We start from the raw sequence: 26,426 nt of genomic DNA on the forward strand, positions 1-26,426 counted from the left end.
TAACACTTTCTAAGGACTCTGCAGAAGCTAAATTTACGTGAACCTGAGAGAGCTTTTCAGAGAAACTGGCAGGGGCTAAACCTTAAAAAAAGCAAATAGCCTGTTATCCTTGAGCACGTGCTCAGGCTCAACAGGTTACTGGGGTCTGGGTCAGCTCTGGTGTGGCAAATCCTACATTATGGCTGGAGTGCCTAAAAGCTGCCTAATATAAATAATTACAAGGAGCCTGTGCAACTCTTAACTTGTGTTTCAGACTTTGAGGGTGACCGATGGGGCAGTAGACTTCCTGCTCCTTCCTTGTAAATGAGCCTTGACTTTTGGGCTCTTCTGTCTCCCTCTGGCAAGTGGGAGATGAGCTGGGTGACATGGCACTCTGGTAGCACTGAGCAGGGTCTCGTACCCATCACTACGCTGTGAACGAGCACCCAAAACTAAGCAGGCATCAGACCTGGATTTTGGTAGAAGCTGGTGGAAGAGTTTTTTCTTGTTTGGCTCACCAGAGCTGGGGTATGGTCCATATGGCTCATCACCTCATATGTTCAGCAGAGCCCTGGGGCACTGGTAATACTTTGATTTTTTTTCTCCTGCTCTTTCTGTATTTTTGGTCTTTTTGTATCGGTCTGACTCGACAAACGTGCTTCCCTTCATCACCACCCTAAATGAAAGGTAGACCTGTTCAGGAGCAATCTGTAGGCTGAGGGCTGCGGAGCTTTTTGGGTGAGGGAACCTTGGGCTGGATTTTTTTTGTTTGTGAACTCTTCTAGGTAAAAAGTCTGAGATGACTGCCTGCAGTTGTGGGACAGATGTACCTTGACCCCTGTTCCAGGCCTATGTTTGAAATAATTATAATATTACAGCTTGGGAGCAGCCATGAAATGCCATTTGTAGACAAAATGTACTTCTGGGCTTTCAAAACAACTCTAAACCATCCTCAGCTTTGGCTGCTTACTGGATGTTATCTTAGCTCTAGTCCAGGCTAGAGTTGCTCACTGCATCCTAGGTATTAAACAAGTGACACAGCACTGGAAATTCCTCATTCTTATGCGGTCTCATTCCTAGTCTCTCTGGAGAAATTATTTTATGTGGTTTAAGGAAGCGTGTGAGTGTTCTGTTGAAATTTTAAAGGATATCTCTGATACTTATATGTTGTTCTCCCCCCGCCTCTTTCCTTAACAGGATGGCCGTGCAGCGTCAGCCGTCCTGGTCAGTGCCATGTTCTGTTTCTGTCACCTCTTCTCTAACCCAGGCCCTGCGGTGCAGTTGCTGAACACAAAGAGACCTGGAATCGTACTGTGGCCATCTCACAGGAGGTACAGTAAACTACCTAAATGCTACGTGAGTGCGTGATGGTCCTCACACTAGAAACTGGCCAAGCAGTGCTCATGCATTAGCCATGGCACTTTGCTTTGACAGGTCATAACTGATGTTTATGGCCACTTCCATTTTACCCACATTGACATAACAGTAATGGAGGAACAAAATCAAATATTACAATAGCTTTTCTCACCAGCCCAGGAAAGCTGTCAAACCTGTAGTTAACAGGGTCTGGATGAACCTCTCTCCCTGTGTCAGCTTCATCCCTTTACACCATAAAAATGTCTTTTTTTACAACTTCTGTTAAGCAGAGGAAAAACTGCCTCTCAGAGTAAACCAAAGATCTAGTGTTATGTATGTAATAATAATGATGATCCTTCAGTACATGACTAACAAAGTAATTCATCTGCTATGTGCATGTAAAATAGAAAGCAAACTTCTACTGGTAAACCAGAAAAACCATTGCCCAGCATCTTCTCTCCTAAAAGGTGAGGAGAAATGGTCTTCAGCTCATTTTTAAATGAGCTAAAGGCCAACTTCCTTCCTCTTGAGCTCTCATTCTTGTAATTAAATGAAAATAGAAGCACAGATTTTGGGCCAGCTGTGAGGATGCTGGGGCTCATGGAAACTCCAGTCCTGCAACTGTGGAAAAAAAAATATCACACTTTCACTGGATTTCAAGGTAGACTTCAAGTTCAGAATGAAAATTACTCACCTGGGATGGAGATTTCAGTAATGGCTTTCTCTCCCTGCAGATACATAGGATACATTTGTGACCTAATAGCAGACAAGCCCGTCATTCCTCACTGCAAACCACTTACTATCAAGTCAGTCACCCTCAGTCCAGTCCCCTGTTTCAACAAGCAACGCAACGGGTGCCGGCCCTTCTGTGACATTCTCAGCGGGGAAACCAGAATCCTTACCACTTCCCAGGAGTACGAAAGAATGAAGTGAGTTGCTGTGGTCTCCTACCATCCTTAGGAGGCTTTCGTTTTGTTGTAATGATGTGGCTAATAGCTGTGCTGCACTCACTGCCAGACTGCCGGCTAAATGATGGAGAGCGTTGATTAATTGAAAGTGGGTGGCTAATGTTGAAAGTTGTTAGGTGGTGGGATGCCTTCGTAGAGATAGTTCAGTGCTGTGTTGGTTTCCACTGTGAAATATTGGTGTTTTAACTAAGCCAAAGATTAAGCAGAGTGCTGAATGCACCTTCTGTTTCCTTGGGCTGAACGAGGTGATGGCTTTTATTGTTGATGTTGTTGATAGGTGGTAATGGCATTGTGGAAGGGAGCTTAACTGTGGATTTCCTTCTCTTCCCCTCAAAGAGAATACCGTGTGCAAGAAGGGAAAGTCCTAATTCCACTGGGAGCCACTGTCCATGGAGATGTTGTTGTTTCTGTCTACCATATGAGATCAACCATCGGGGGACGCCTTCAAGCAAAAGTAGGATTTAGTTTAACTTCTCGTGGAGTACAGGCAATGTAGCTAACTAGGAGATTGCTAAATATGGCGTCTAAGAATGCACGTGGCACTCATCTTGTGATGTAGAAAGATTCCTTGCTTGACAGCAGATATAACAAATTTCAGCAGTGCCAAGTGAAAACAAAGCGCTGCATTTGGAGAAGTTCATGATGTCTCCGGTGTCTTTATGGAGGTGATGTCTGCTGAGGGGGTATAGGATCCTTCTGGCTGATGTAGAAGACATCGGTAACCAGCTCGTGGCAAACCACTGCCAAAGCCTCTACCTGCGCACTCTAAGAAGATGGAAGAAGAAATGGTTTTGTTTTCCTGGGGTACAAACCTGTTGCCCCAGTATTTTCAGTGGAAACAGATATCCATGTCATTTAAAAACTGAAATGTCAAGTAGATCCCAGAAACGAAGACACGCAGGGGATGAAGACATATTCCTGAACGCTGTGAAGGCACCCTGCTGTGTGGAGGCAGCAGCAGCAGAATTTAAGGCAGATGGAAATACTTGGATTTGAGAAGGAAAAGCTCTGCTTTCTGTAGAACAGGCAGAATAAATTAGCTGATATAGCAGTTATAATTAGTCTATATAGTAACTGGTAGTAAGGTAGGCTTAACTAACTGTCTGCATGTGCTGCAAACAAATATTTTTAAATTGAAGCACTTATTCAGTCCGATGCTCTGTGGTTTTTTGCAGATGACCAACACACAAATATTCCAAATTCAATTTCATACTGGATTCATAGCCCTGGGAACAACCACACTAAAATTCACCAAGTGAGTATTTTAAGCTGAACATTAATCAAACCTGAAGCATAAAAGCCTTATGAGGGCTGGAGGAGAATATTCGCAGGCAAAAAGTCTGTGTGCATGCACATATTGAAAGACTTCATATAGCTTTGCAGAAATATCCTTTACCTTTTTAACTATACAGCTCTTGTCCCCATTTAGGCCTGAACTGGATGCCTGCGACTCTCCAGACAAATATCCTCAGCTCTTTCATGTTATACTGGAGATAGAAATACAATCTGCTGATAGACAAACTGAATTAACTCCTCCATGGGAGAACTTCACGACGAAAGACATCAATCCGACCATTCTCTTCTCCTCTCATCAGGAGCATCAGGACACTCTTGCTTTGGCAGGTAAGAGCTGTACGGATTTATTCAATTTAGATGCTTACCTGCATGCGGAACTCTGTTTTGCTTGATTTAATTTATTTGGTGCTGTGTGCCGCAGGTAGAGGCCCCACCGATTCACCCCAGGATAACATCAGAAATGTTGGCCAGAGTGCATTCTTCTCATCTCTCAGCTGGCAAGGTATGCGGACTTGGGCTTCAAAGTAAAATCTGCTACAAACAAGACAAACAACTTTTTTTTTTTTTTATTCCCCCCTCCCTGGAGCAGAGAGTGAGGCTGAAGGATCTGATTGTAACATGACTTTCCCATTAGATCACAGTGTACTGCTCGTCACACCCTTATGTTGCAATTGAGTGGGGAATTAACTTCCTACAACGTCCTCTTCAAACACTGCCTGCCTGTGCTGTAGATGACAATTTTTGACATCATTCTCGTGTAAAGCTTTGCCCTAGATGTCCTCGATTCTAAAACCGAATTTAAGCTGTTTTTTCCTAATGTTGCACTTCATATATAGTGCTGTGAGGATGCTGCACAGAGAGTGCTTGTCCAAGAGGCCGTTTAATAGTGCTGAACGCCTCGAGAATCTCATGGCACTGCGGAATGCAGCGTTCCTCCTCAGGCACCATGCTAGGTAGGAGCACAGTGTTAGAAGATCTTTTTGGGAGCAGTTAGGAGGGTGGTTTGTGTCCCTGCTCCTTTACAGTGAGCCTTGTTCTGCCTGGATTTTGAGGCATGGCTGGAGATCATCCTGGATGCTTGGTCCTGACCCAGAAACTTGTTCAGTTTGCATCTGTAGCCCTTACGATTGCTGATTCCTCAGGCTTGAGGAGAGTTGATGAACCTCTGTCTGTGTTTCCTGATCAATAAAGCTGCCTTCTTACCATACAGCAAAGGCTTTAAGTTAATCTTTGCAAAGGACTCTTATTTTAAAATCCAGCAAAATGCTGCTGTGGTTTTCTCAGTAGCCTTTTGTTCTGCATGTAAGCTGACTTTATTTTTTTTTTTTAATGGGACTTTTGTGATGACAAAACTAACAGCTACCTAATTTTATTTTTAATCATCATTTAGATCAGAAATCTGACAAAAGTAGCTCTCACCCCACCTCAGAGGATCGAGCAGCGTTGGTGCATGAGGAAAGCGAACAGTCAGATGACGAACTCTTGTCCCTTTCCAGTCAGCACAGTAATGCCAGCGGTGACAAGCCTCACGGGACACCAAAACACAGCAAAAAGCAGCAAGAGCCTCCAGCACCACCTCCGCCTGAAGACGTGGACCTGCTGGGCCTGGATGGTAGCCCTATGAGCAAGAGTTTTCCCTCACAGCCCACTGCTGCCCCCTCCAACTCAGACTTGCTGAATGATTTGTTTGGGGTTGGTGGGCCAGGTTCCCAGAGTCAAAGTGGACAGCCCGCTGCTGAGGAGGTCTTCCATGTGGGAGGACCTGGATCTGTGCAGTCAACTCCTCGGCGTTCTGCAGCTTCGGCGTCCCCATCCCCATCCCCAAGGGTAGGAGAAGGTAATAGCGGCTATGCCCAGTGCATGACTTGGTGGGGTATGTGATTTGAGAACCCTTCCTGGGTGGTCTGCTCTGGGCTGTTGGGTTCCTCTTGGGTACACACATTTCATGAAAAATTAAGAGCTGCAAGGGATCCCAAGAGGCCAGCCAGATCCTCTGTGCTGAGACAGGAGTTGGTGCATCTTCATGGTCAAGAATACTAGCCAGATTACCTAATTTGTTCCCTAAAGTCTCTACTCAAACTCAACCAAGTGTTTGGCTGGACCCTTACGCTGACAGCTGCTGGAGATCACCAGTTTTGCTCTTACATGTGTCCATATGCATATGTCCAATAATGCATAGGAGGAGAAGTATCCACTTGTAAATTCAGCCCTTCTCGTTGGAAAAGACAGACAGGATCAAGAAATGTGTTGCCATGACCAAGTGATGTGGATCTCTTGGTTCCCTAGAATTTGGCTGGGGTACTGATACTTTCTGGTTGCTCTCCCACAGTCACATGCTGTCTCCTAATTGGGAGCTGCAGGTATTAGGTTTTCTTCTCCACACACCAGTGTCTTTTTCCCTGAAGCACATTCGCTGTACAAGCTAATGATTTAGTTTTCTCAAACTTGTTTTCACAGCCACTGCCTTTGATCCATTTGGAAGTAGCCCTAAGCAAACTGGTCCAGACCTCCTGGGTTCCTTTCTTGGTTCATCATCTGTCCCTGGTGATCCTTTCCTTCAAGCAACAAGAAGTCCTTCACCAACTGTGCACAGCGATCCCTTTCACATGGGTAAGAAAGTGAGGCTCTTCTAGTGTATTTAAGTAAACACGAAATGCAGCTTTTAAACAGTGATGGAGCCATTAAGTACAAACTGGTGCTTACCATGAAATGACTCGAAACCACAGAAATCCCACTAAACAGGAAAGAGCTTTTTGTCTCTCGACTTAAAGCATATTCATAATTTGAAATGTGGTAGGATGAGACTAGTTTTGCTCAAGTCTTATGCTTAATTAATAAGCTATTTGTATACATGAAAAAAGAGACCATGAAGAACGTCTGCCTGCATATTCCTGTGGTTATGAGGTCTCGTTTGAACCAAACTACCATTAATTGAACTAAATAGAGCATGGCGTATTACGCCTGCTAGAGAAAACACGTCCTTTGGTGTTTTTAGTTACAGGCATCTGCTTTCTCTAGATCTGATGGTAATCCTGGCCAAATTCACAGTTGAATTTGACTCTTATTTGAAGAGAATGATATTTTTTTTTTTTTTTTAAATTGGACTTCTGTCTTTTCTTAGTTTGAAATGTTCCTTAGTTGTCCTCTCCTCCCCTCCATGCCAAAAGTTAATATTGTAACCTTGTCTGAAACCCATCCAGATAGGAATTTGTTTGTGTCTGGTCATCTAACACGTGCCCCTTGGGTGCAACAGTCTCGCTGGAAAGCCAGAATGACAAAAGAGGGAACTAGCGTGCTGCTGGCACTGCTTGCGTCCATGCTTTGCCAAGCTCCGGTATTGGATATTAACTCTGTGAATAAGACGGTTGGGTCACACTTGGAGCTGGCTGCACTAATGAAAGGAATTTAAATGGTAGCCCAGCATGATGAGGTATTAAATTACAGAGCTGGTGTGTATGGATAATGAAATGCTGGCAGGGGGAACGGCATAGATGTACAGACTGTATTTGATACAGGGTTAAAGGAAGGATTCCGTGTATTCTTTCTGGTTTATATCTGTGTGGGCTTCTTTGCTGTATTCCTTTTCTCCGTCTGCATGTAGAATATGTCCTTGGGTTGAGATGTATTCAGAAACACTAAACCCCATGTGTTAGTCTGGTGGTAAGGTTTTTATAAAAAGCTGACTGTAAAATGAACCCTGTAAATCTGTGTCCTTGCTTCTGTATAGCATGAGATCAGAAATAAAGGTTAAATTTGTAATGCCCATCATGGGGGAGAAGTTAGCTTCTAATTGGCAAATGGTAGGTGGACACAATACTGTTTCTCCTGCTTCTTGTCCCCTGCTCTTCCTAGATGCTGGATTATGTTTGTTTTGCTATACACTACTCTGAGATATTTATATGTAATCATTCTGCTTAGCTTCTAGCACACCAACGGTTTCCATACAACCAGATGTTTCCGGTGGTTGGGACTGGCCCAGCAAACCAGGTACATATCATAAAAATTCAAGATACTCAACAAAAATCCCTTAAGGAGCTCTGAGCAAGAAGAGGCAAAGGGGGAAATGCTACCAGTGACCACAGAGAACAGGTTCCCTCTTTCTGCTGCTTAGCACTCTGACTAATCCAACAAAACTTCAATCAGGATTTTAGTTAGTCCCTGTTGTCCTGGTCTCCCAGTCATGCAGGTAAGGACTTCACTAAACTCTTTCTGTTCAACAAAATCTGAGTTTCTTTCCGTGAGAAACCAGGGACAAGTGCTTGGTGAGGGTGGACAGAATTGTGTTTCATTCCAGTGTAGAGCCATAAGAAGGACCCGGGAAGCGATACGAGTTGCTGGGATGCCACTAAATAATAGCATGACTCTTTCTAATCTTGGGCGAATATGTACATCCTACCAAAAGTTGCTTCCTGAGGACTTCTAGTTCTTAAAATACATCCATAATGTGTCATAATTGCTCTGTCACTGCAGACAGTCTAAGGAACATTCTTGTTGCTGAGCGTAAGTGTGAGTGGGTGTGCAACCAGTCTGGGCCAACGCTGAGTTGAGACTGCTTAGGAACCTGACAATAGTACGCTTAAAATTAACAGCAGTCTTCTCACATCACATGACTGAGCACTGGGTAAGAGGCTGCACTCGTGTCAAATGGAAAAACTCTCAGGTTTTATCGGTTTTTTCTTTTTTTTTTTTTTTTTTTTCCCCCCTTTCAGGTGGCCTAGGAATGGGAAGTAAGTCAGCTGCCACCAGTCCTACAGGATCCCTCCATAGTACTCCCACTCATCAAGCTAAACCCCAAACATTGGACCCATTTGCTGATCTGGGGACCCTTGGAGCAAGTTTAGCAGGTTTGCATCTCTTATTTTAAAATAAAATATATTACCAGCTCTGTTTTAGAAAAACAGGGTGAACATCCCAGTATGTGACAAAGAGCTCTATGGGTCCTCTCAGCCTGTCTGCATGCCAGTGCTGCTTTCCAGCTTTCCCTTTTGCCTGATTTTCTGTAAGCGCTCACAAATATGTGCTTTTACTGATCCTCCATCCAAAAAACTGCTCACAACCTGTTGGGACCTCATAGACTATATGGATTGCAAAGAGTAACCTCTGTTTCGTAAGGCTAAAGAGTCTCAGGCTAAGGATGCTCAGTGTTTCACTCCAACTGAACTGTTGCTGCAGACCTCAGAGCAGTGCCTGGGAGCAGCCTTTGGCTCTTCAGATCTATGGGGTCCTTGAGGAATTGTTTCCTTCTAGACTTGACTCGGTTCTGTCCTTTGTGAGGAAACCTGTGGAACCTCCCTGATCTGCCTTTAATTTGCAGTAAAGGAGGAGTCTGAACCCATTTTCATTTGCACCTGGCTGCAAAGGACTGTTTGCTTGACTGCTTAGACAAGCATTTTCTCTCCTCTTTTTTAAATCTCAGAAAACAATCAGCAAACCCTTCACCCCAGTGCTAAAGAGGCAGATCTTACAAATTCTTTAAGTTTTCCTTAAAACCCAGCGTGTCGGCTTCTCTGACTCTGGTAAATAGATTTTTCTTCCCTTTGTCACTGCTCTCAGCTCTTTGCAAGCCATTGTGGTTTTATCTGATGTTTGTTTTCTCCTTTGCGTCAGCACCAGCATGGTTCTGGAATTAGGTTTCCCAGTTCCCTCTGCTGGATCACTGGCTGCTCTGCAGGAGCAAAAATAAAAAGTATGCCAAGACTCATGTCGGAGCCATCGAGGTGCTGTTAAAACATGTATTCTGTAGCAAAGTTAGGGAGTTTAAAAACAAATAACTTGGCATCCACAGGATATTTAACCACATCTTTGTTGTTCATGACTAAGTCCAAAGCACTCGATCCAGTTTCCATGACATGTTTCAGAGCTCAAAGTTGAGGGTGGATGTTAGTCTCAAATAATAAAATATTAATACCGTGTACCTCCCACCACACATTAAGTCGGAGGAGCATCTCCTAAAGTCATAAGGCGCTGAAACACACGACTCTGTGGGACAGCATTACATCAGCATGGCATCAGGAGATACTATTTCAACATATGTTAACCTGATGTTGCCACCATTGCACACAGCAGCGGTGGTTCCCAGTTACCCACATGTAGCCTTCCTTGTGTTTCCCCAGTGAGCTGCTACTCCAATTCCTGTGCAGTCTTTGAAGGCAGGTGCTGTCTTTTAAGCAGCTTTCAGAGCAGTGACAGGGAAGTTGGAGGACTTGGCTTGATGTTGCAAAAATGTTTGTGGCAGAGCTGAAAACAGAAGCCAGCTGTCTGGGGGATTTTGTTTAAGTTTCCTTTTTGGAAGGCAAGTCAGTATCCCTTCCAGTACCTAAAGAGGGCCTACAGGAGAGATGGGGAGGGACGCTTTACCAGGGAGTGGAGCGAAAGGATGAGGGGGAACAGCTTTAAACTGAAAGAGGGGAGATCCAGATGAAATCTGGGGAAGAAGTTCTTTGCTGTGAGGGTGGTGAGACCCAGGTTGCCCAGAGAAGCTGTGGCTGCCCCATCCCTGGAGGGGTTCAAGGCCAGGTTGGAGGGGGCTTGGAGCAACCTGGTCTGGTGGGAGGTGTCCCTGCCCAGGGAAGGGGGTGGCACTGGATGGGCTTTAAGGTCCCTTCTCACCCGAATGATTCTATGATTCCATGATCCTGTTTGCTAATGCTCACTGTCACTCTGGTCCCCATACTCTGCAGGTGGCCCTTCGTTTGCCAGCAAACCGACCACGCCAACTGGCATGGGTGGAGGATTTCCCCCCTCGCCGCAGAAACCCTCTCCCCAGCCCATGGGTGGCAGCGGCTGGCAGCAAGGAGCTGGCTATGGCTGGCAGCAGGCGCAAGCCAAAACCCAGCCAAGCATGCCTCACGCCTCTCCCCAGAACAAGCCCAACTACAATGTGAGTTTCTCAGCCATGCCGGGAGCACAAAACGAGCGTGGAAAAGGACCAGCTAACGTTGGTAAGCTTTTCAGAGTTCAGCATCCAAAAGGTTGGCTCCTCCTGATATTGCTTTGATGCTCAAACACCTTAACAGGTTAGGGTCTAAGAAACTAAGTCATGCTGATCACTTGATGATATATAAGTTCAACACTAGATGTCCTGTCCTAGGCTCCAAAGCATGCTAGTATTCAGGAAATCCTGGATTCCAAATGGGCTTCAATAATAATAATTCAAAGGCAGCATTAGCCTACACCTCTTCTGTGAGAACCTACAAGCTCATTAGCATTGGGAGATTGTTACAGTGATAAGTGTGGGGGGTGGCTTGGGTAGAAAAGCATTGTTGAATGAACTTGAAGTTGTTATCACAATACAGATATTTTTGTTTTTCAAGATTCGAAGCCAAAAGTGTCTGCAGATTTTGAAGATCTATTATCTGGTCAAGGTTTTAATGCTCACAAGGACAAGAAGGGCCCCAAAACAATAGCTGAGATGAGAAAAGAAGAAATGGCTAAGGAGATGGACCCTGAAAAACTAAAAGTAAGCAGTGTTCTTGTTTATGCTCTTAAAATCATTCCACGTGTCTTTCGTTCTCGTCATGCTGGTGGCTGCTTGAAACACCGCCCCTGAAAGCCACCGGCCGTCCCATGTGTGAGAGGCAGCTGAGCAAATCTTTCAGATCATTTCATGCCAGAAGCTGTTCCCCCATTCTGGCACTTACTCTAGTGCGCATCCTCCACAGCGTTGCTGGGTCCCAAGGACCACGTGCTAGCTCCCACACTTGCTTGCCATAAAGTAGGTGTCCACGCTTGATAGCATCATAAACTGCTGTGCTCCCCAGTCGTGTCCCAACAGCAGGGAGCTAGTGTGAGCAGAAAGACAGCCATGAACTGCAGGTGTTGGGGAATATCTGGAAGAATCTCGTCAGATTGAGAGATACTACTTAAAGGCAGTAAGTTTGTAAAATCTCTGCTCCAAAATAGGTTCTTACAAATAAACCAGATAAAAGAGCAGTGGCCATCTCTGCCAGTCCTTCTGTCAAACCCAGGTTTTTGGTGACATGAGGGATGTTCTCCCTGTGATGAGACTGCCTTGGAGCAGAAAGAGAGAACTTCCTGCTGTTTGTTCATATAAATTCTCATGCCTTCCCTGGAGGTGTGAACATCTGTTGGAATAGATTTAGAACTCCAAGGTTAGTTTCTGTCCTAAACCAGACTGTGGCAAACAACAGCAGCTTGCTCAGTGTTACTGTCAGGGCTACTGGTCGTCCACATCACTCCAGCTCTGACTAGCAGGCACAGCTAATGGAATTAATCCTCTATCTCATTAATCTTGCCTGCTTTGGAATTCTCTCATCTCTCCTCAATAAATTCCCAAACTACAGTTATATTATGAAGGGAATTCAGTCTGTCCCACTGCACATTTGAAATGTGAAGCCACAAATTATAATTACAGAAGAATACAGAGCTGAGAGGAAAAGCCCAAGCAAAAGCCAAGCAAACTTCTAGAAAACAGAATGAGCAAATTATTATTTTTAATCTTGTGGAAAGGTTTTATCCATTGAAAAGTGTGTGACAGCAACCATGCTGGACAGCTGTCAGGCCACCATGTGGGCAATACTTTTCCCAATTCATAAGCTACACAACATCAGTGATTCATGTGGTACCACTTAATGATTGCAACTTTTCCCTCCCCAGCACCCTGAAGCACCCAGCTGCTTCTCCCTTCCCAATACAATTCCCTTTGCTCTGACGCATTTAATTTCATGGAGTCACTTCTTCAGGCTGGAACTCTTAAATTTACTTATGCTTTGCTTTTCACGTTTGCTTCCCTTTCCTCTGCCCATTCCCTAGCTGTAGACTAAGATGGCAACCACCAAGGGGGACTACATCATCTGGGAAAGTGGACTTGCTTATTGCTTTTTTTGACTACTAGATTGCAGGTAGCAAATAGGCACGTGGAGAGAATTGAGGCTTCTGACTTTAGAGCTTAAAAGAATTTGTACTGAAGCCAACCTTCAACGTGAGTCTTTAGAAGATTTAATTCTAGACGTGCACAAAAGAGACATCCACAGCACAGTTCCAGTTGAGCTTATTTTAGGTATGACGTTAAGCTTGCTAAAGAGCTTAAACATTTCATTTATCTTTTGACCATTCCATCTAATGACTGTTCATAAGCATTACCAACTCAGTATTTTTAGCAGGGATGTTGCTCAAGCTTAACTTTCAAGCAGTAACATAAAAATTAAGGCAACGTAGAGACTAAGAAATATCTTCCAAAGGCTTTCTAAAGGTTGGAAAGAAATGTAAGATGCTCCTTGGAGTCATTGATATTCAAATGAAGGAACTTTTTCCTACTGGAATATCTAATGTAAGGCATAAATTGAAACTTGTGTTATTCTTTCCAGGTCCTGGAATGGATTGAAGGGAAGGAGAGAAATATAAGAGCCCTGCTGTCCACAATGCATACGGTCTTATGGGCAGGGGAGACCAAGTGGAAACCTGTTAGTATGGCAGATCTTGTCACGCCAGAGCAAGTGAAGAAGGTCTACCGGCGGGCAGTGCTTGTCGTTCATCCTGACAAGGTAAGGTTTTCCCGGTTTAACATTGTTGAGACACTGTTGCTGTTTTCTTAATTATAAAGCATTACATGTAGTTGCTTAATTTATTGGTGCAAAGAGCTTTGTAGACAGTAGTACGTCAAGATCTTTGCCAGTTTCTGAAAGGTGAGGACTCAAACTGCTCTCGGCCCCAAGACTGTGCTTGGTACAGGCTGCTCCAAGCAACAAAGATTCAGATCTTCAGCTTTTGTCACCCTCACTCTGACTCGAAGCCATACTGGTGGTGAGCAACAGTCCAGAATATTGTGCCTCCTAAAGAAGATGGGGGTGTGGTAAAGGCATATCAAAGGATAAGGGTCATAACCCGATTCTTCCATTTTAGATATTTGATTTTTATCTACCTATCCAACTCGTGGTCTTGTTGCTTACACTTGCCAACCGGAGTGCGATGACGCCATGTGGGAAACCCGATGGTGATGAAGCTTCCACTTTTAAGGGAATGGAGGCCCTGAGGGTTTCGGGGCAGTGGGCAAGGCTTGAGAAGATGTGGGCTGCCCAGAGGCTTGAGGGAATATTGCTTTTATCAAGGAACTGTGTCAGGTGGCAGCTCTTTCCCCTTCAGTGCAGGTAAAATGCCTCTTGCAAAGCCCAGGTTAGATCTTTTTGCCAATGGGACTGCAGTGCTTTATCGCACATGGGGGGTTATCAGCTCTGAGGAGCTGAAGAGCCAAGAAATTCTTAAGCTGTAAACAAGGTAAGCAGCCCTTGACAGTGGCTTACTCTTGTCAAAGAAAAAGTAAAACCCATTCATGGAAAGTGAACGATAACTGCTTGAGAATTTAGCTGCTCAAATGTCACCTTTTTGTGGTCTGATTTGATAGATGTGATATTCCTCTTTCTGTTTTTTTATTCCAGGCTACTGGGCAGCCATATGAACAATATGCAAAGATGATATTTATGGAGCTAAATGATGCCTGGTCAGAATTTGAAAACCAAGGACAAAAACCCTTGTATTAGGCACTTCCTCAGTCTCCACTACAGGCCTGTGCTAGTGCTTATATAGTCTCTTGTCACAAATGTCACAGATCAACCAAACTCTGGCTGGAAATTCAGAAGTTGCAGAAAACTAAGAGCCTAATACTTATCATGAAGAACAAGAGAAAGGTTTCCTTATATTTGTATCAAGAATCCTGAGCTCAGAGGAAACCTAGCCACCTGGCTTGCCACGGGAGCCACGGGGTTACAGTTTCTTGTAACTTTTGTATTTTTCTTTGGATTCAAGTGGGGTGAGAGAGAACACATTTCTGGGAAAAAGGTTGAATTGTTCTGTCTCCGACACAGTGTAGCTGGTGAATTTCCTACTTTTTTTTTTTCTTTGTGTGATATGTGATACGGCAACCCTTCAGTTGAGTTCAAAAACTGGTGGTGAAGCCCAAACATTTGACGTGCTTTCTTCCTAGGTTTGGATCAAATGTTATCAAATCTAAGTGCTCAGATGTGGTTTAGACACACTTCTAACAGTCACCATTTGCTGCTTACTTGCTCATATAATATCATATGCCTGAGTAGAGACAAAGCTGAATCCTGGGTTAGATCAGTGTGGCAGCCGACTGCTGCTTTACGCATTAATACTGTACTTCACCTCACAGTCCAGCAGTGAAACAAGCAGGAGAAATTCCTCAGCGTTATGGAGCGAGTGTCTTTTAAAGCAAACAACAAGTAATTGATGTTAAACAGCACCTTGTTTCTTTGTTTGTTTGCTAAACGGCAGTTCTGGGGGAATGGGGAATGGGGGGGGGGGAGGGTGAATCCACATTTGTAAAAATGAAGAATGAGCATGTACTGTGTTTCCCATGAAGTTCTCATCAGTAGCTTGGAACCATGCACTAAAAGAAATATCAACAAACTAAAACTCTGCTGCAAAGTTTTAGAAACTTCTCAGTCTGTAGGTAACCCTTCCCCTCCTGAGGATTCAGAAGACTTTTTTCCAGCCCACTTGTATCACCTCTATGCCTTTATCAGCTCCAGAGCACTTGGCAAAGGCTCTTGGCAGAACGCAACCTGTTGCAACTTCACTTTTCAGACCACGGTGCACAAGCTGTCATGTAGACATCTGTGGACCAGATCTGATTTTTGAGGTAAACACAGTGCAAATCAATTATCTTCAATGTTTATATTGGACCAAAGCAATAATATCACAAGGAAGTATCTCTGATGCTAAAGCTGAAGCATCTTTCCTAGTAAAAAAGCCAGTTATGCTCTTCACCCCAAATTCTGGCATTCTCCTTTTGTAGAATAACTCAAGCTAGCCGTTTATTTACCAACATGTTGTATCTGTATTTGAGCTTTGAAAGGGCAGGTAAAATCAGAAGATGGGCAGGAAATCATTTGTATTTACTGCTTAAGGAACAGGTTGCTACCTGATGCGAGTCTTTAAAGCTGGTGGTTTTTAAAGACAATCCACTTGTTGTTGCACTTACATTTTTCAAGTGGCAAAACCTTTACTGCAGAGAGAGTGTGTCAAAGTACATTGCTTTCTGTATAAAAGTCATCCTTTTGTTGTATTGGTCCATTATTTACTACCATTAATTGAAAATGTGAAACCAACACATAAGTCTCCTTTTATATAAAAGACCTTGAGATAATAGTAACAAACTGGATGTTATTTATTAATGTTTTGATCCAGTACGTGCTTGTCTTATTTAAAGAGATAACTGGAATGTGAATCATGTTCCTGTGATTTGTTGGTTTATTGTTTCTCATTCACATTTGTAGATATTGTGACCTATGCCTATATAATAAAAAGGATCTCATTACTATAATGTACTTTTTTAATAATGAAAACTACATTAGCTTTGTATCGAGTTTGTCATGGCACATAACTCCGGATACTCACTCGTTCACAAAATACAAATCCATCATTAAACTTTAACTACCAAAAGAAACCCTACCCCACTTAAGCTTTGATTACTTCCATCCCTAAAGTTTTTATGGATGCATGAAAGTATTAGGATGTATGTATATCAAAATAGTTAACTAAAAAATTTTCTTGTCATATCTGGTAGTGACAGAGGTTATCAATGTTCAGGTTTACTGTTTGACTAAATTACTGTAATTTTTGTAAATACAGTATATACTCAATGAAATTGTGACTGGTCTGAAACATTTGTATATACATTAAAAAGCTCAAATTAACATATTCAGGTATCTTTTGTGCTTGTGGGGAAAAAAAACCTCCTTGCTTTACACACAGTTCAGAGTAATGTCTCTGCAAATGCTGGCTAAACAACGTATCTATGTACCTTAATGGAAACATCTTTTGCCTACAACGCCTTACCTGTATGACTAACACCTCTGTTGCTCTAGTTTAAGGTTGGGTGGGACCTGTGTGGTACACATAAAGGTAACCATAAATTACTTGCTTTAGAGACAAATACTTTTTTTTTTTCCTAGAGCTTTTCTTTCCTCAAGAGTGAACAAGCTACACGAAAAGCAAGTTCCTGTTACTGCAAGCAGATTATAAGAACAGTAAGGGCTTAATTTAGACAACATTTGCAATGGCAAAATATGCAGCCTTTTGATTAAGAGGAAAAAATTCCCCTTCAGCTGAAACAGAAGGTGGCAACTTAACTTGCTTCTACCTTCTGATTGTTTAGACAAGTTAACTCAGGTGTGTATCTAGGTATATATTGGAGATAGAAACTGTTTACATTAACAGCAGCTGTACCAAGATCTTAAAAAAGTTAGATCATCCAGTGCCACCCCCTGCCCTGGGCAGGGACACCTCCCACCAGACCAGGTTGCTCCAAGCCCCCTCCAACCTGGCCTTGAACCCCTCCAGGGATGGGGCAGCCACAGCTTCTCTGGGCAACCTGGGCCAGGCTCTCACCACCCTCACAGCAAAGAAGTTCCTCCCCAGATCTCATCTCCATCTCCCCTCTTTCAGTGTCAAACCCTTCCCCCTCCTCCTAGGGCTCCCCTCCCTCATCCAGAGTCCCTCCCCAGCTTTCCTGGAGCCCCTTGAGGGACTGGAAGGGGCTCCAAGGTCTCCCCGGAGCCTTCTCTTCTCCAGGGTGAACCCCCCCAACTCTCTCAGCCTGTCCTCCCAGCAGAGGGGCTCCAGCCCTCCCAGCATCTCCGTGGCCTCCTCTGGACCCTCTCCAAGAGGTCTATATCCTTCTGATGTTGGTGGCCCCAGAGCTGGAGGCAGCACTGCAGGGGGGCTGGTCTCCCCAGAGCAGAGCAGAGGGGCAGAATCCCCCCCCTCGCCATGCTGCTGGGGATGCAGCCCAGGGTGCAGGGGGTTTCTGGGCTGCCAGCACTCGTCTGGAGCTTCTCACCCACCAACACCCCTGAGTCCTTCTCCTCAGGGCTGCTCTCCATCCATTCTGTGCTCAGCCTGGATTTGTGCTTGGGATTGCCATGACCCATGTGCAGGACCTTGAACTTCATGATGTTCACACGTGCCTACCTCTCCAGCCTGTCCAGGTCCCTCTGGATGGCATCTCTTCCCTCCAGCACGTCGACTGCTCCACACAGCTTGGTGTCCTTGGCAAACTTGCTGAGGGTACGCTCAATCCCACTGTCCAAGACGTAAGCTTGTATTAAAACTCCTAGGTTTTGTCGTTGTTGATGACAGCCAAAGGGTTTGCAGTGTGGGAGGGTATGGTGAAAGGGGGTCCATATCATTTTCTGTTCACGTTCCTTGAAATAACCCCAGAAACGCTGAGCTCGGATGCTTCTCACAAATGGTGACTAGACCACAAGGTTAACACCATACACCAGCTCGTACGGTACTCGGCCGGTATCGATATTGCCTCTTTGAAGTGGTCACTGATGCCATGCAGTAATTTATGGGCTGGTGGTTTTCCCAAATTAAGACATTTTGGACACAGTTTGTCACTTGCTATTCTCATGCTATTGCACTTCTGAGACCCAGAGAAGAGCAAGAGGGCAAACGTACCACCTAACCAAATTTTCACATGGAGAATTTAGTTCCCTAAGTCTCCTGTTTTAATTAGGAGGCCTTCTTGGCCTGTGGTCTGTCAGCTCTGAAGTAATTAAAAATCATTATGAGATTGGCAAAAATAATCTGTATCAGGCAAGGTATGAAAAGAGAAGAAGGGGCGATAGGCTGAGAAGGGAGAGATCTAAAGACGATCTCCCTGGGGAAGGTGTATTCTAAGGGTTGTACAAAACCTCCCCCAAAAAGGCTGTTCTTGGGTCAAAAACAGGGTCCCCCAAAAAATCCGAGGCTTGAAAAATACGGCTCTGAAAAAAGATGTGCCCTCCTGGGTGCAGATTAGCAGAAGGGTGGATGATGCAGATGCTGAGAAGGCACTGTATGAGACAAGCAGGCGGCTGGGTCCATTTTTTGGGGTGAAAACAGGGGTTTTCAGAAGCAGCCTGCAAACTGGCAGCAACTGAGGGGTGAGGGCACTTTAAAACGGTATTTATGTATTTGAATTGTGCCTGTACACACATATATACATGTACTTCCACACGCATACACTATATATAAAGATATATATGTATGTTTATGCGTATATCTGTTAAACACCCGCCCCTGGGCCTGACTGGAGGCAGCGAGGCCCCGCCCTCGCTCGGTCCCCATGGTTACGGGGCGGGGCCGCCCGGAACGCGCCTCATTGGCGGCCGCTCACGTGGTGCGGGAAAGGGGGCGGGGCTAAGCGGCCGGGAGGCGGAAGTCGCGCGCCTGCCGCCACCTCAGCTCGGCTTCCCTCAGAGCTCCCAACATGGCGGGTATCAAAGGTACTGAGCGCTCCCGGCCCGCGGGCGGGACAGCGGGCTCGGAGCTGCCCTTCGGCAGCTCCGAGCCCGCTGTCCCGCCCGCGGGCCGAGGCCCTTTTGAGGGAGCAGAGCGATCGGGTTGCGCTTCCGCTTTCCCCAGGCATCGCCTCAGCGGGGGAGCGGGGAGGGTGTGACCGGTAACCGGTGAGGCGGCTCTCTCCTCACCACCGCCTTGCCTTGTGCTGTTGCAGCTCTCGTGGCGCTCTCCTTCAGCGGAGCCATCGGGCTGACCTTCCTCATGCTGGGCTGCGCCCTGGAGTACTACGGGTGAGCGGGCCGGCTTCGCTTCCAAAACTTCCCCTTCTTTATATCTGTTAACTGAGGTGTTAATCTCATTTAAATGAGCTGCTTGGCTCGAGTTAGCTTCTAGCAGTCGCCTGCTTTCTGGTTCTTGACACATGGCAGTTTGTTGTGATTAAATACCAGGTCCTTAGCCAGTACTTTCATTTCCATTAAAAAAAAAAAAAAGACTGAAAACAGCTCTATTCTTTCTCAGGAAAAGCGGTGCCATCTTGCTAAACAGTCATTTTTAACCTCGCACAATTCTTTCCCTTACTTCCCTGTTTCTTTAAACAACCCTCCTACCACAAGACTCCACTTGGGATGTCTATTACACTTAAAAATCTGGGTGAAGCTAATGAGAGCTCTTGCAGGGGGAAGTGTGCAAGGGTGTGCCTTCACGGTCAGCTTGTTTATACTCTGGGATCCCTCTAACTTGGGAAAGCTCTCGGTTCCCTTCCCACTTGCGTGCTTTTCCTGTCCCTGGTGTGGTGACTGTCATTTTCATGCGGCGGCAGTGTGAGTTGAATCAGCCAGGTGATGCAAGTGTAAAATAAATTGACGCTTGTTCGCGTGAGAGGGTAGATCCTGCACTACCGTATGGGTGCTTGTGCCAGTATGCAGGGAAAACAAGGTAGGATTGCCACTTTGGGTGCAAGCATGTGGTTAAATCATATAATCCACTTTTCAAACCATAAAGTAGGATTCCAGCCATTGCAATTACTTTTTCTAAACAGAAGATAATTTTTATTGAAGCATCCACCTAAACTGATTATGTATTTCCTTTTTTTTTCCCCTTCCCCAGTGTGTACTGGCCTCTGTTTGTCTTAATATTTTACTTCATCTGCCCCATTCCCCACTTCATTGCAAAAAGAGTAAGTGATGACAGTGATGCAGCCAGCAGTGCCTGCAGGGAATTGGCATATTTCTTCACAACTGGAATTGTTGTTTCTGCCTTTGGATTTCCTATAATCCTTGCACGGGTTGAAGCGGTAAGTTCTGCTTGCTAATTTTTATTGTAAGATACCAGTTATAATCTTTAAGTGCACTGTTGCTGTTTGTAAATCCTGTCTTTAATTTCATTCCTGTGGTGGTTCTAGATTCTGATGAAAATAATCACTCTGCTGAAATTTTGTCTGTTTATGCTGCTTTTTGGCCTGAACAAAGGACTTGCATGACTGAAAAGCTTTTAAGCTGCTTTTTTTTTTTCCAGCTTTGTTTTGATCCAATACAAGATATCATCTCCTCCTACATCTCATGCCTCTCTGTCTCATCACCTTTTGCACCGCTTCTTGCGCCACCTTCCTTATTTTTATCTCAGAATGTCTGCTTTCTCCATTTAGGATGCTGAAAACTTGGTGACTGGAGTGCGTTATCAGTTAAAAGTCCAAACTTCCAGAGCTGCCCTTCTGGTTTTCAAAGCATTTCCCAAGCTCATGCTTTGTCCCCTCAAAGTCTGAGGAAATTCTGCTAGCTTCTTTTCTCTTTGCTTTCTGAACTGCTCTTCAGTGGTGAGATTTTGTCACATTTGTTTGCAAGGCAAAGAATTCCTCTGTCCTGTCTCCCAAACTACCCAATAACGTTTTTATGTGTTGCGTTGTTTTTCCCCTTCAGTCTTTCAGTTTTGCTTAAAACTTATGTGCTTAGTTTTAACTTATTTGTAATGCCCGATTTCCCTGTCACTGCCTTTTAGTTTTTACGTTGTGGACCTGACAGTAGGCAGAACCAGAAGTGACCGCGAGGGGGAACTGTAATGCATAGCTGTATCTTGTGACTTATTTCAGTTGAACTTAGTCGGGTAGACCGTTAAAGAAAGCTATTTACCTTTAAGACCACGTACTGTTTTCCGTACTCGTTACTGCCATTTATTTAAAAGGCGACTTTTTATTTTGTTGCATGGCAATTAAAGGAGAGCACTAGTTTCACCAGATTTTTTTCTATGACAGGTATTTTTTAGTGATTGGTATGGCAAGGTAATTATTTTGTTCTAAAACATAGCATTATTAGCCTGTCTGTTGAAGTCTTGTATTAGTAATAGGAGTGGTTGCTAATTGAGTAATTAGTCACATAAGTTGAATTATGTATTGTTTTGTCTTTTTTCTTTATGCTTTTAGCACCTTTCTGTAGTATTTCGTTTAGTTTATCTAATGCATGTAAATAACTGGCCTGAACCTGTCTTATAAGAACTCCTTTGATTGTTTCATTTCCTTGCATTTCAGATCAAATGGGGAGCCTGTGGTCTGGTGCTGGCTGGCAATGCAGTCATTTTCCTTACTATTTTAGGCTTTTTTCTTGTGTTTGGTAGAGGAGATGACTTTAGCTGGGAACAGTGGTAGGACATCGCTCTGAAGCTGGTAATGTTTTACAGCATGTATCACCATATGTATACTCTGTGTGTGTATATGTCTATATATTATAACATATGTGTGTGTGCTCGCTGAGATGTATGTATGTATGTGCATCTGCATGTGGTTTCACATTATCAGATCATAACATGCTTTTTAAAAAGCATTTCAGCCAAAGGGAAAAGGCCCTTATGACAACTGTCTTAATGTGTTCAGTAAAAGCTGGAATTGCTGTTGCAAATTTGTCCCTAAATAAGTTTACAAAACACAAGCTGTTTTACTCATTTTTTTTCATTATATAGGCATTAACTTTTGTTTTAATCGCAGTACTATCATCAATATGTGTGATATTGGTCAGCACGCCTGTTGGGTTTTTTTAACCATGGAGTCAAAATAGGCCAATATAAAGATTATCCATCTTGGTATTGTCTGACTTGATCCATCTTTCTGCTTTGATTAGGGATAAATGAGTATTTGCTTTTCATTTGAGTAATTGCAATTTTAGTGGTTTTTCTTGATAACGTAAAAACAAATGTGGGTTATGCCAACTCTTTTATTACCTAATGAAAGAAAAAGAAAATAACCTTGGTTAAAAATCTTTCCATTTACGGTGTTCATTTAAAAAATAATCCCCCCTCCCCAAGATACTGAAGCTTTGTCCCTGTTCAACTTAACAACTGTGGATGTATTTTTGGAATAATATACTTTAATGCCTCTTTAGTGCTTAGAGCTGACATTACTTCTCATGTGAAGAAATAAAAGAAGAAACTACACTCAGGACACTTACGAACACAATGTAGTACACAACTCTGTATTCTTACATGTAAAATGTCTGAATTGCAAAGAAGGGAGTGTTCTGCTGGGTAGGACTTCTTATCTCCTCAGTTCTCATTGCTTTTAAAACATACTTATTCAACTACTATTTTTTTATCTGTAAGAAGAGATTGTTATATTAAAACACTATATTTTTAAATGGCATTATCCTAGTAAACGTTCACATGATCCCAATTATAAAAGTAAACTTTATTACTGTTTTGACTTGCTGAATCCTGCAAATTGTGGAGACGTAGTTTTTTAAACAGCCCTAACTCTAGAAGACATCTCAGTAATCTGCAGAGGGGTGAAGGAGGAGACACCTTAGTTTATTCTTTCATAGAAAAATGGACACGAAAGAGGTTTCTGCTCTGTGAAGAAGCTGGATTCCTGCATAGGGCATGTTTTACTATTGCAAGTTCTTTAGACTAACAGATTGCAAATGAGTATTTTATCGTTGTGTGAGTGAGGTGGCAGCTGGCTGCTGTCACCCTGCATAGCCATAAGGGATATTGTATGAGGAGGTAATAGAATCCACCCCACAAGATGTGGCAGCTTCACCACCGCAGTGCTTTTTGCCCCCTAAGTTGTATGGAGCTACTTTTGCTGCTTTCCAAACTCTCTCAATACTCGTGTACCGCAAAAGCGGTGTCCTGTGGATGGCTGTGCAGAGCAAAGGATCACAAATTAAGGATGTAACATGAGCGCCCTGATACTGGGTCTTTTGTTCGCTCTCAGTGCCCTGGAAGAAGGGTAGAGAAATCATTCTGTGGTCCAAGTAATGTCATATCACTTCAGTAGGAAGGGAGTATCATGTTTCAGAAAGGTTAATTACATGTTTTAAATTTAACTTCGGATGTGTGTAAAGTGAAGAGTTTAGTGGTGAGGAATGCTGAGTAGCTGTATTTTATACTGAAGTGGGTCTAGGCTGTCATTCTTGTAAAAGAAGAATTAACATTGTGGCAGGGTTTTTTTCTGCGTGTTAATGCTTCCTCAAAGACATAGCAGGAATATACTTGTAAAGATGATGTGCTTAAACAAGTTCTCTTACGGTGTCTCCTTCCTGACTTTAAGTGAAATCTGTTGGACCCTACTGATTTGTAAAGGACTACTGTGGAAATTATTTGTACTCATTATGAGCCAGGTTGTTTAGAGTAATCATAGTTTCCATGTATAAGTCCTGCTTTGATTTTTGAAGAAGTTGCTTTTTTTCCTATACCGTGGCATTTTTTCATTCAAATTGGTGAAGTAAACCAGCAACAATAATACACGATTTAAGTGCCTGATCCTGTAAATGCCTAAAGTCATTGCTAACAATTCGATTTAACTCCTGTGAAAGTACTCGTGTGCTCGCAGGGTTGGGTTCTTGAGTATTTTTACTCCTTAGAATTTAGGTACCAAAGGCTGCAATAGAAGTCTGCAAAACTACTCAAGTACTGATTTAATTTTACTTTCAAGACAGTGGCTTGTGAAAAACAGTTGAGATGAATTTTTCTTTAAATTAGAGACTCATTATTTATAGAATCTGGTCTAGATCTCTTGGTTAATAATGTGCTTGTGGCAGATTGGGATACAGGCAGTAAACTTATGACAATCTAAACTGAAAAGGAGGACCAGAAAGTACAGTCTTGAAGAGAGGTTGCTTCTTTGACAAATTATTCTGTTGTGCTCTATTTCCTTTGATACCACTGTGGTTGGTGGGTGCCTCCTGAAAGGGCAGGTTAATGTGGAATGAAGAAAGTCGATGCTTTTTTTTTTGTTTTCTTCTTTTGAAATGGCTCCATGCACTAATCCTTAATGTGAACTTCATGCGATTTTCACCATGGACTTCTATTTTAACATGTTTAACTTCAAAAATTGTGTTTAACAGCATTTAAATCATGGCAATTTTCTTTGACCTCCTTAAAAGGAAATTTGCTTGAAACGACTCTTCGCTATCAAACAGTCAGGGTAAAAAAAAATAAATAAAAATTCAGTGCTTTTTTTTATCAAGAGCTTCACTCATTCACACAAACCGGGTGCTTTGATGCCAGTACTGGGCATACTGTCACCATCTACCAGTAGCAATTTACTGTGGTTTCTCTGAAATTGTTTTCCTATATGGAAGTGAATACTATGTATCCAAAGTGCCTTAGTTTCAATACTGTGCTGATTTTGTGAATGCATATACATGGCAATATCACTACGTTTTGTAATCAGGTGAAAATCTGTTACTGGATTTTTATAAAGCTTCCTTGTCAACTAATCATGTTTTGTCATTCGGAATGCAGTGCAGCTTTTGTAACTTTTGTAAACACTATTTTTGTTTTCTGTGCCAGGTTCTTGAGGTGATGAAGTATTAATACATGGAAATTAAAACGTATTCTACTTTTCTTTTTGAATTGTCTAATACAACTGACTTTTTGAATTGTCTAATAAACATATCTGATGCTCAAGTATTTGTCTGTCTTAAATTTCAAAAGGTGACAACAGACTCTTGTGTGAGAGGAAAGATAAAACATATCCGGTGGTGCTTTCGTAATGGTGTAAATGATATAATGAACAAATTTCAGAAGCCATTATCTAATTACAATATCTGGAATTGCTGTTACGGAATGCATTAGAATGTATTGTAGAGGCTGTATTCAAATATGCGGGTAAATTATCATCAGGTATCTCTTAGGTACATGGTAAATCTGTGAGCTTTTTAAAGGTGTTCAAAAAAAGCTGGTATGTGAGGTAGTACTTGACCTCTTCCACTTTCCCTGCTTCGAAAGAGTCCAGAGTGAGACAGATCTGCTCTGTCAGCACTGATGGGCAGGAATGCAGGGGGCATCAAAGCTTCCTTTCTTTTTTAGGTCAGGACTCCTGTAGTTAAGTTGGTGAATATATTAAGTGGGTGATTTTGATCCCACCGGTGCTTGTGAAAGTGAAGTGAAAATCACTTCTCAGTGATTTTAATCAATTTGTGAAAGCACCCACCATCAGGAGGAAGCGGCTGTAGCATCTGCGTTCTGAATAGCTGATGCTTTCTGTTTACAGCAACGATTTGAGCAGCTGAGCTTTGGAGAAGGTGAGTATTCTTGCACTTTGAATCAGTTGGCTGCTGCCTTTGCCTTGTTTTGCAAAAAGAATGTTTGGGATTGCTGTTCTGTGCCGCCTCGCCCAGCTCTAGGCTTGGTTCCTCAGCTCCCTTATTTACCCTGTTTCTGGATTTGCGAGTATTATCTGTATGGTATAACTGGTATTTATCAAATAGAAGAGGAGAGCAGTTCCCTGTCAACTTACGCTTATCTGGAGGAAAAAAATTAAATATGCATAAGTCTTGCACTGATTTTTGTGGCCTCTGCAGTCCTTTAAGAAAGCTGGTAACCTTCTAACTAGTTATGACCTCAGGTAACTTTTAAAAAAACTTTAAAACAGACCTTAATCCCACAAAATGAATGTAAGCTCATTAATACCAAATGAGTTAACCAAACAAACTCCAAATGGAGTTAACCAAACAAACTTGTCCTAGTATGCCACATGTAGACTTTTATTGTTAAACTGAAAACTATGCAATGCTCTAAAATGATCTCTCTAACCCTGATCTCAATTGTTAACACAGCATGTCTTCTAAGATACTGCATCGTTTGCTCTGCAGGGATTGTTTCTGATCTGTGATAATGGATGAAAAGACTATTTCATTAAGCTGGATGCACACCAGGTACTAATGACTAATTGATTTGTTTAAGTGGCCCCTGCAAATACATGACCAGTATGTACTAGAGAGCTTTACAGGGAGGTGTCTCTTGATAAAACACATAAGGAAGCATCGACTGGTGAATTGTGATTGGACTTTAAAGATCAGCTGGACACTCTCAGAGAAACATTTTCTCCAACGGCCTGTTCCAATATTTATCTTTGTTTTATTATTTTGCTTTTGCTCTTTATGTTGAGGTTTATTTCAGCTGTGTCTCTGGGTTATTTTCAAGAGTTGGTTACGGTTGCTCATGCCCCATGACTAGCACCAGGCATTTCACTTTTTTTTTTTTAATTACTACTTCCCATAGACTAGTTCTAGATTTTAACAAATTTTCTGGATTCTGCTTCTTTCTAATGGCTCGTTTTAAATGGACTGG

The 26,426-nt window shown here is 43.0% G+C and overlaps 2 protein-coding genes across 2 annotated transcripts in view; both read left to right on the top strand.

Moving 5' to 3' along the window:
• DNAJC6 (DnaJ heat shock protein family (Hsp40) member C6) overlaps positions 1-14,095 on the top strand; it is a 35,847-nt gene extending 21,752 nt beyond the window's left edge. The window contains exons 6-19 of the mRNA XM_074151830.1: positions 1,177-1,310; positions 2,070-2,264; positions 2,640-2,757; positions 3,479-3,558; positions 3,733-3,926; positions 4,021-4,101; positions 4,990-5,436; positions 6,057-6,191; positions 7,518-7,586; positions 8,309-8,434; positions 10,280-10,540; positions 10,913-11,058; positions 12,926-13,102; positions 13,994-14,095. Of these exons, the coding sequence (XP_074007931.1) occupies positions 1,177-1,310; positions 2,070-2,264; positions 2,640-2,757; positions 3,479-3,558; positions 3,733-3,926; positions 4,021-4,101; positions 4,990-5,436; positions 6,057-6,191; positions 7,518-7,586; positions 8,309-8,434; positions 10,280-10,540; positions 10,913-11,058; positions 12,926-13,102; positions 13,994-14,095 (2,265 nt within the window). The remainder of the gene's footprint in view (positions 1-1,176; positions 1,311-2,069; positions 2,265-2,639; positions 2,758-3,478; positions 3,559-3,732; positions 3,927-4,020; positions 4,102-4,989; positions 5,437-6,056; positions 6,192-7,517; positions 7,587-8,308; positions 8,435-10,279; positions 10,541-10,912; positions 11,059-12,925; positions 13,103-13,993) is intronic.
• Positions 14,096-18,774: 4,679 nt separating this feature from the next.
• On the top strand, positions 18,775-24,759 carry LEPROT (leptin receptor overlapping transcript). Its single transcript, XM_074151943.1, has 4 exons — positions 18,775-18,850; positions 19,081-19,156; positions 19,974-20,160; positions 21,388-24,759. Exons 1-4 carry the CDS (start codon positions 18,835-18,837, stop codon positions 21,502-21,504), a joined length of 396 nt encoding a protein of 131 aa, XP_074008044.1. The 5' UTR covers positions 18,775-18,834; the 3' UTR covers positions 21,505-24,759.
• Positions 24,760-26,426: the final 1,667 nt, after the last annotated feature.

This window comes from Numenius arquata, chromosome 8 (genome assembly GCF_964106895.1).
Source record: "Numenius arquata chromosome 8, bNumArq3.hap1.1, whole genome shotgun sequence".
Lineage (NCBI taxonomy): Eukaryota > Metazoa > Chordata > Aves > Charadriiformes > Scolopacidae > Numenius > Numenius arquata.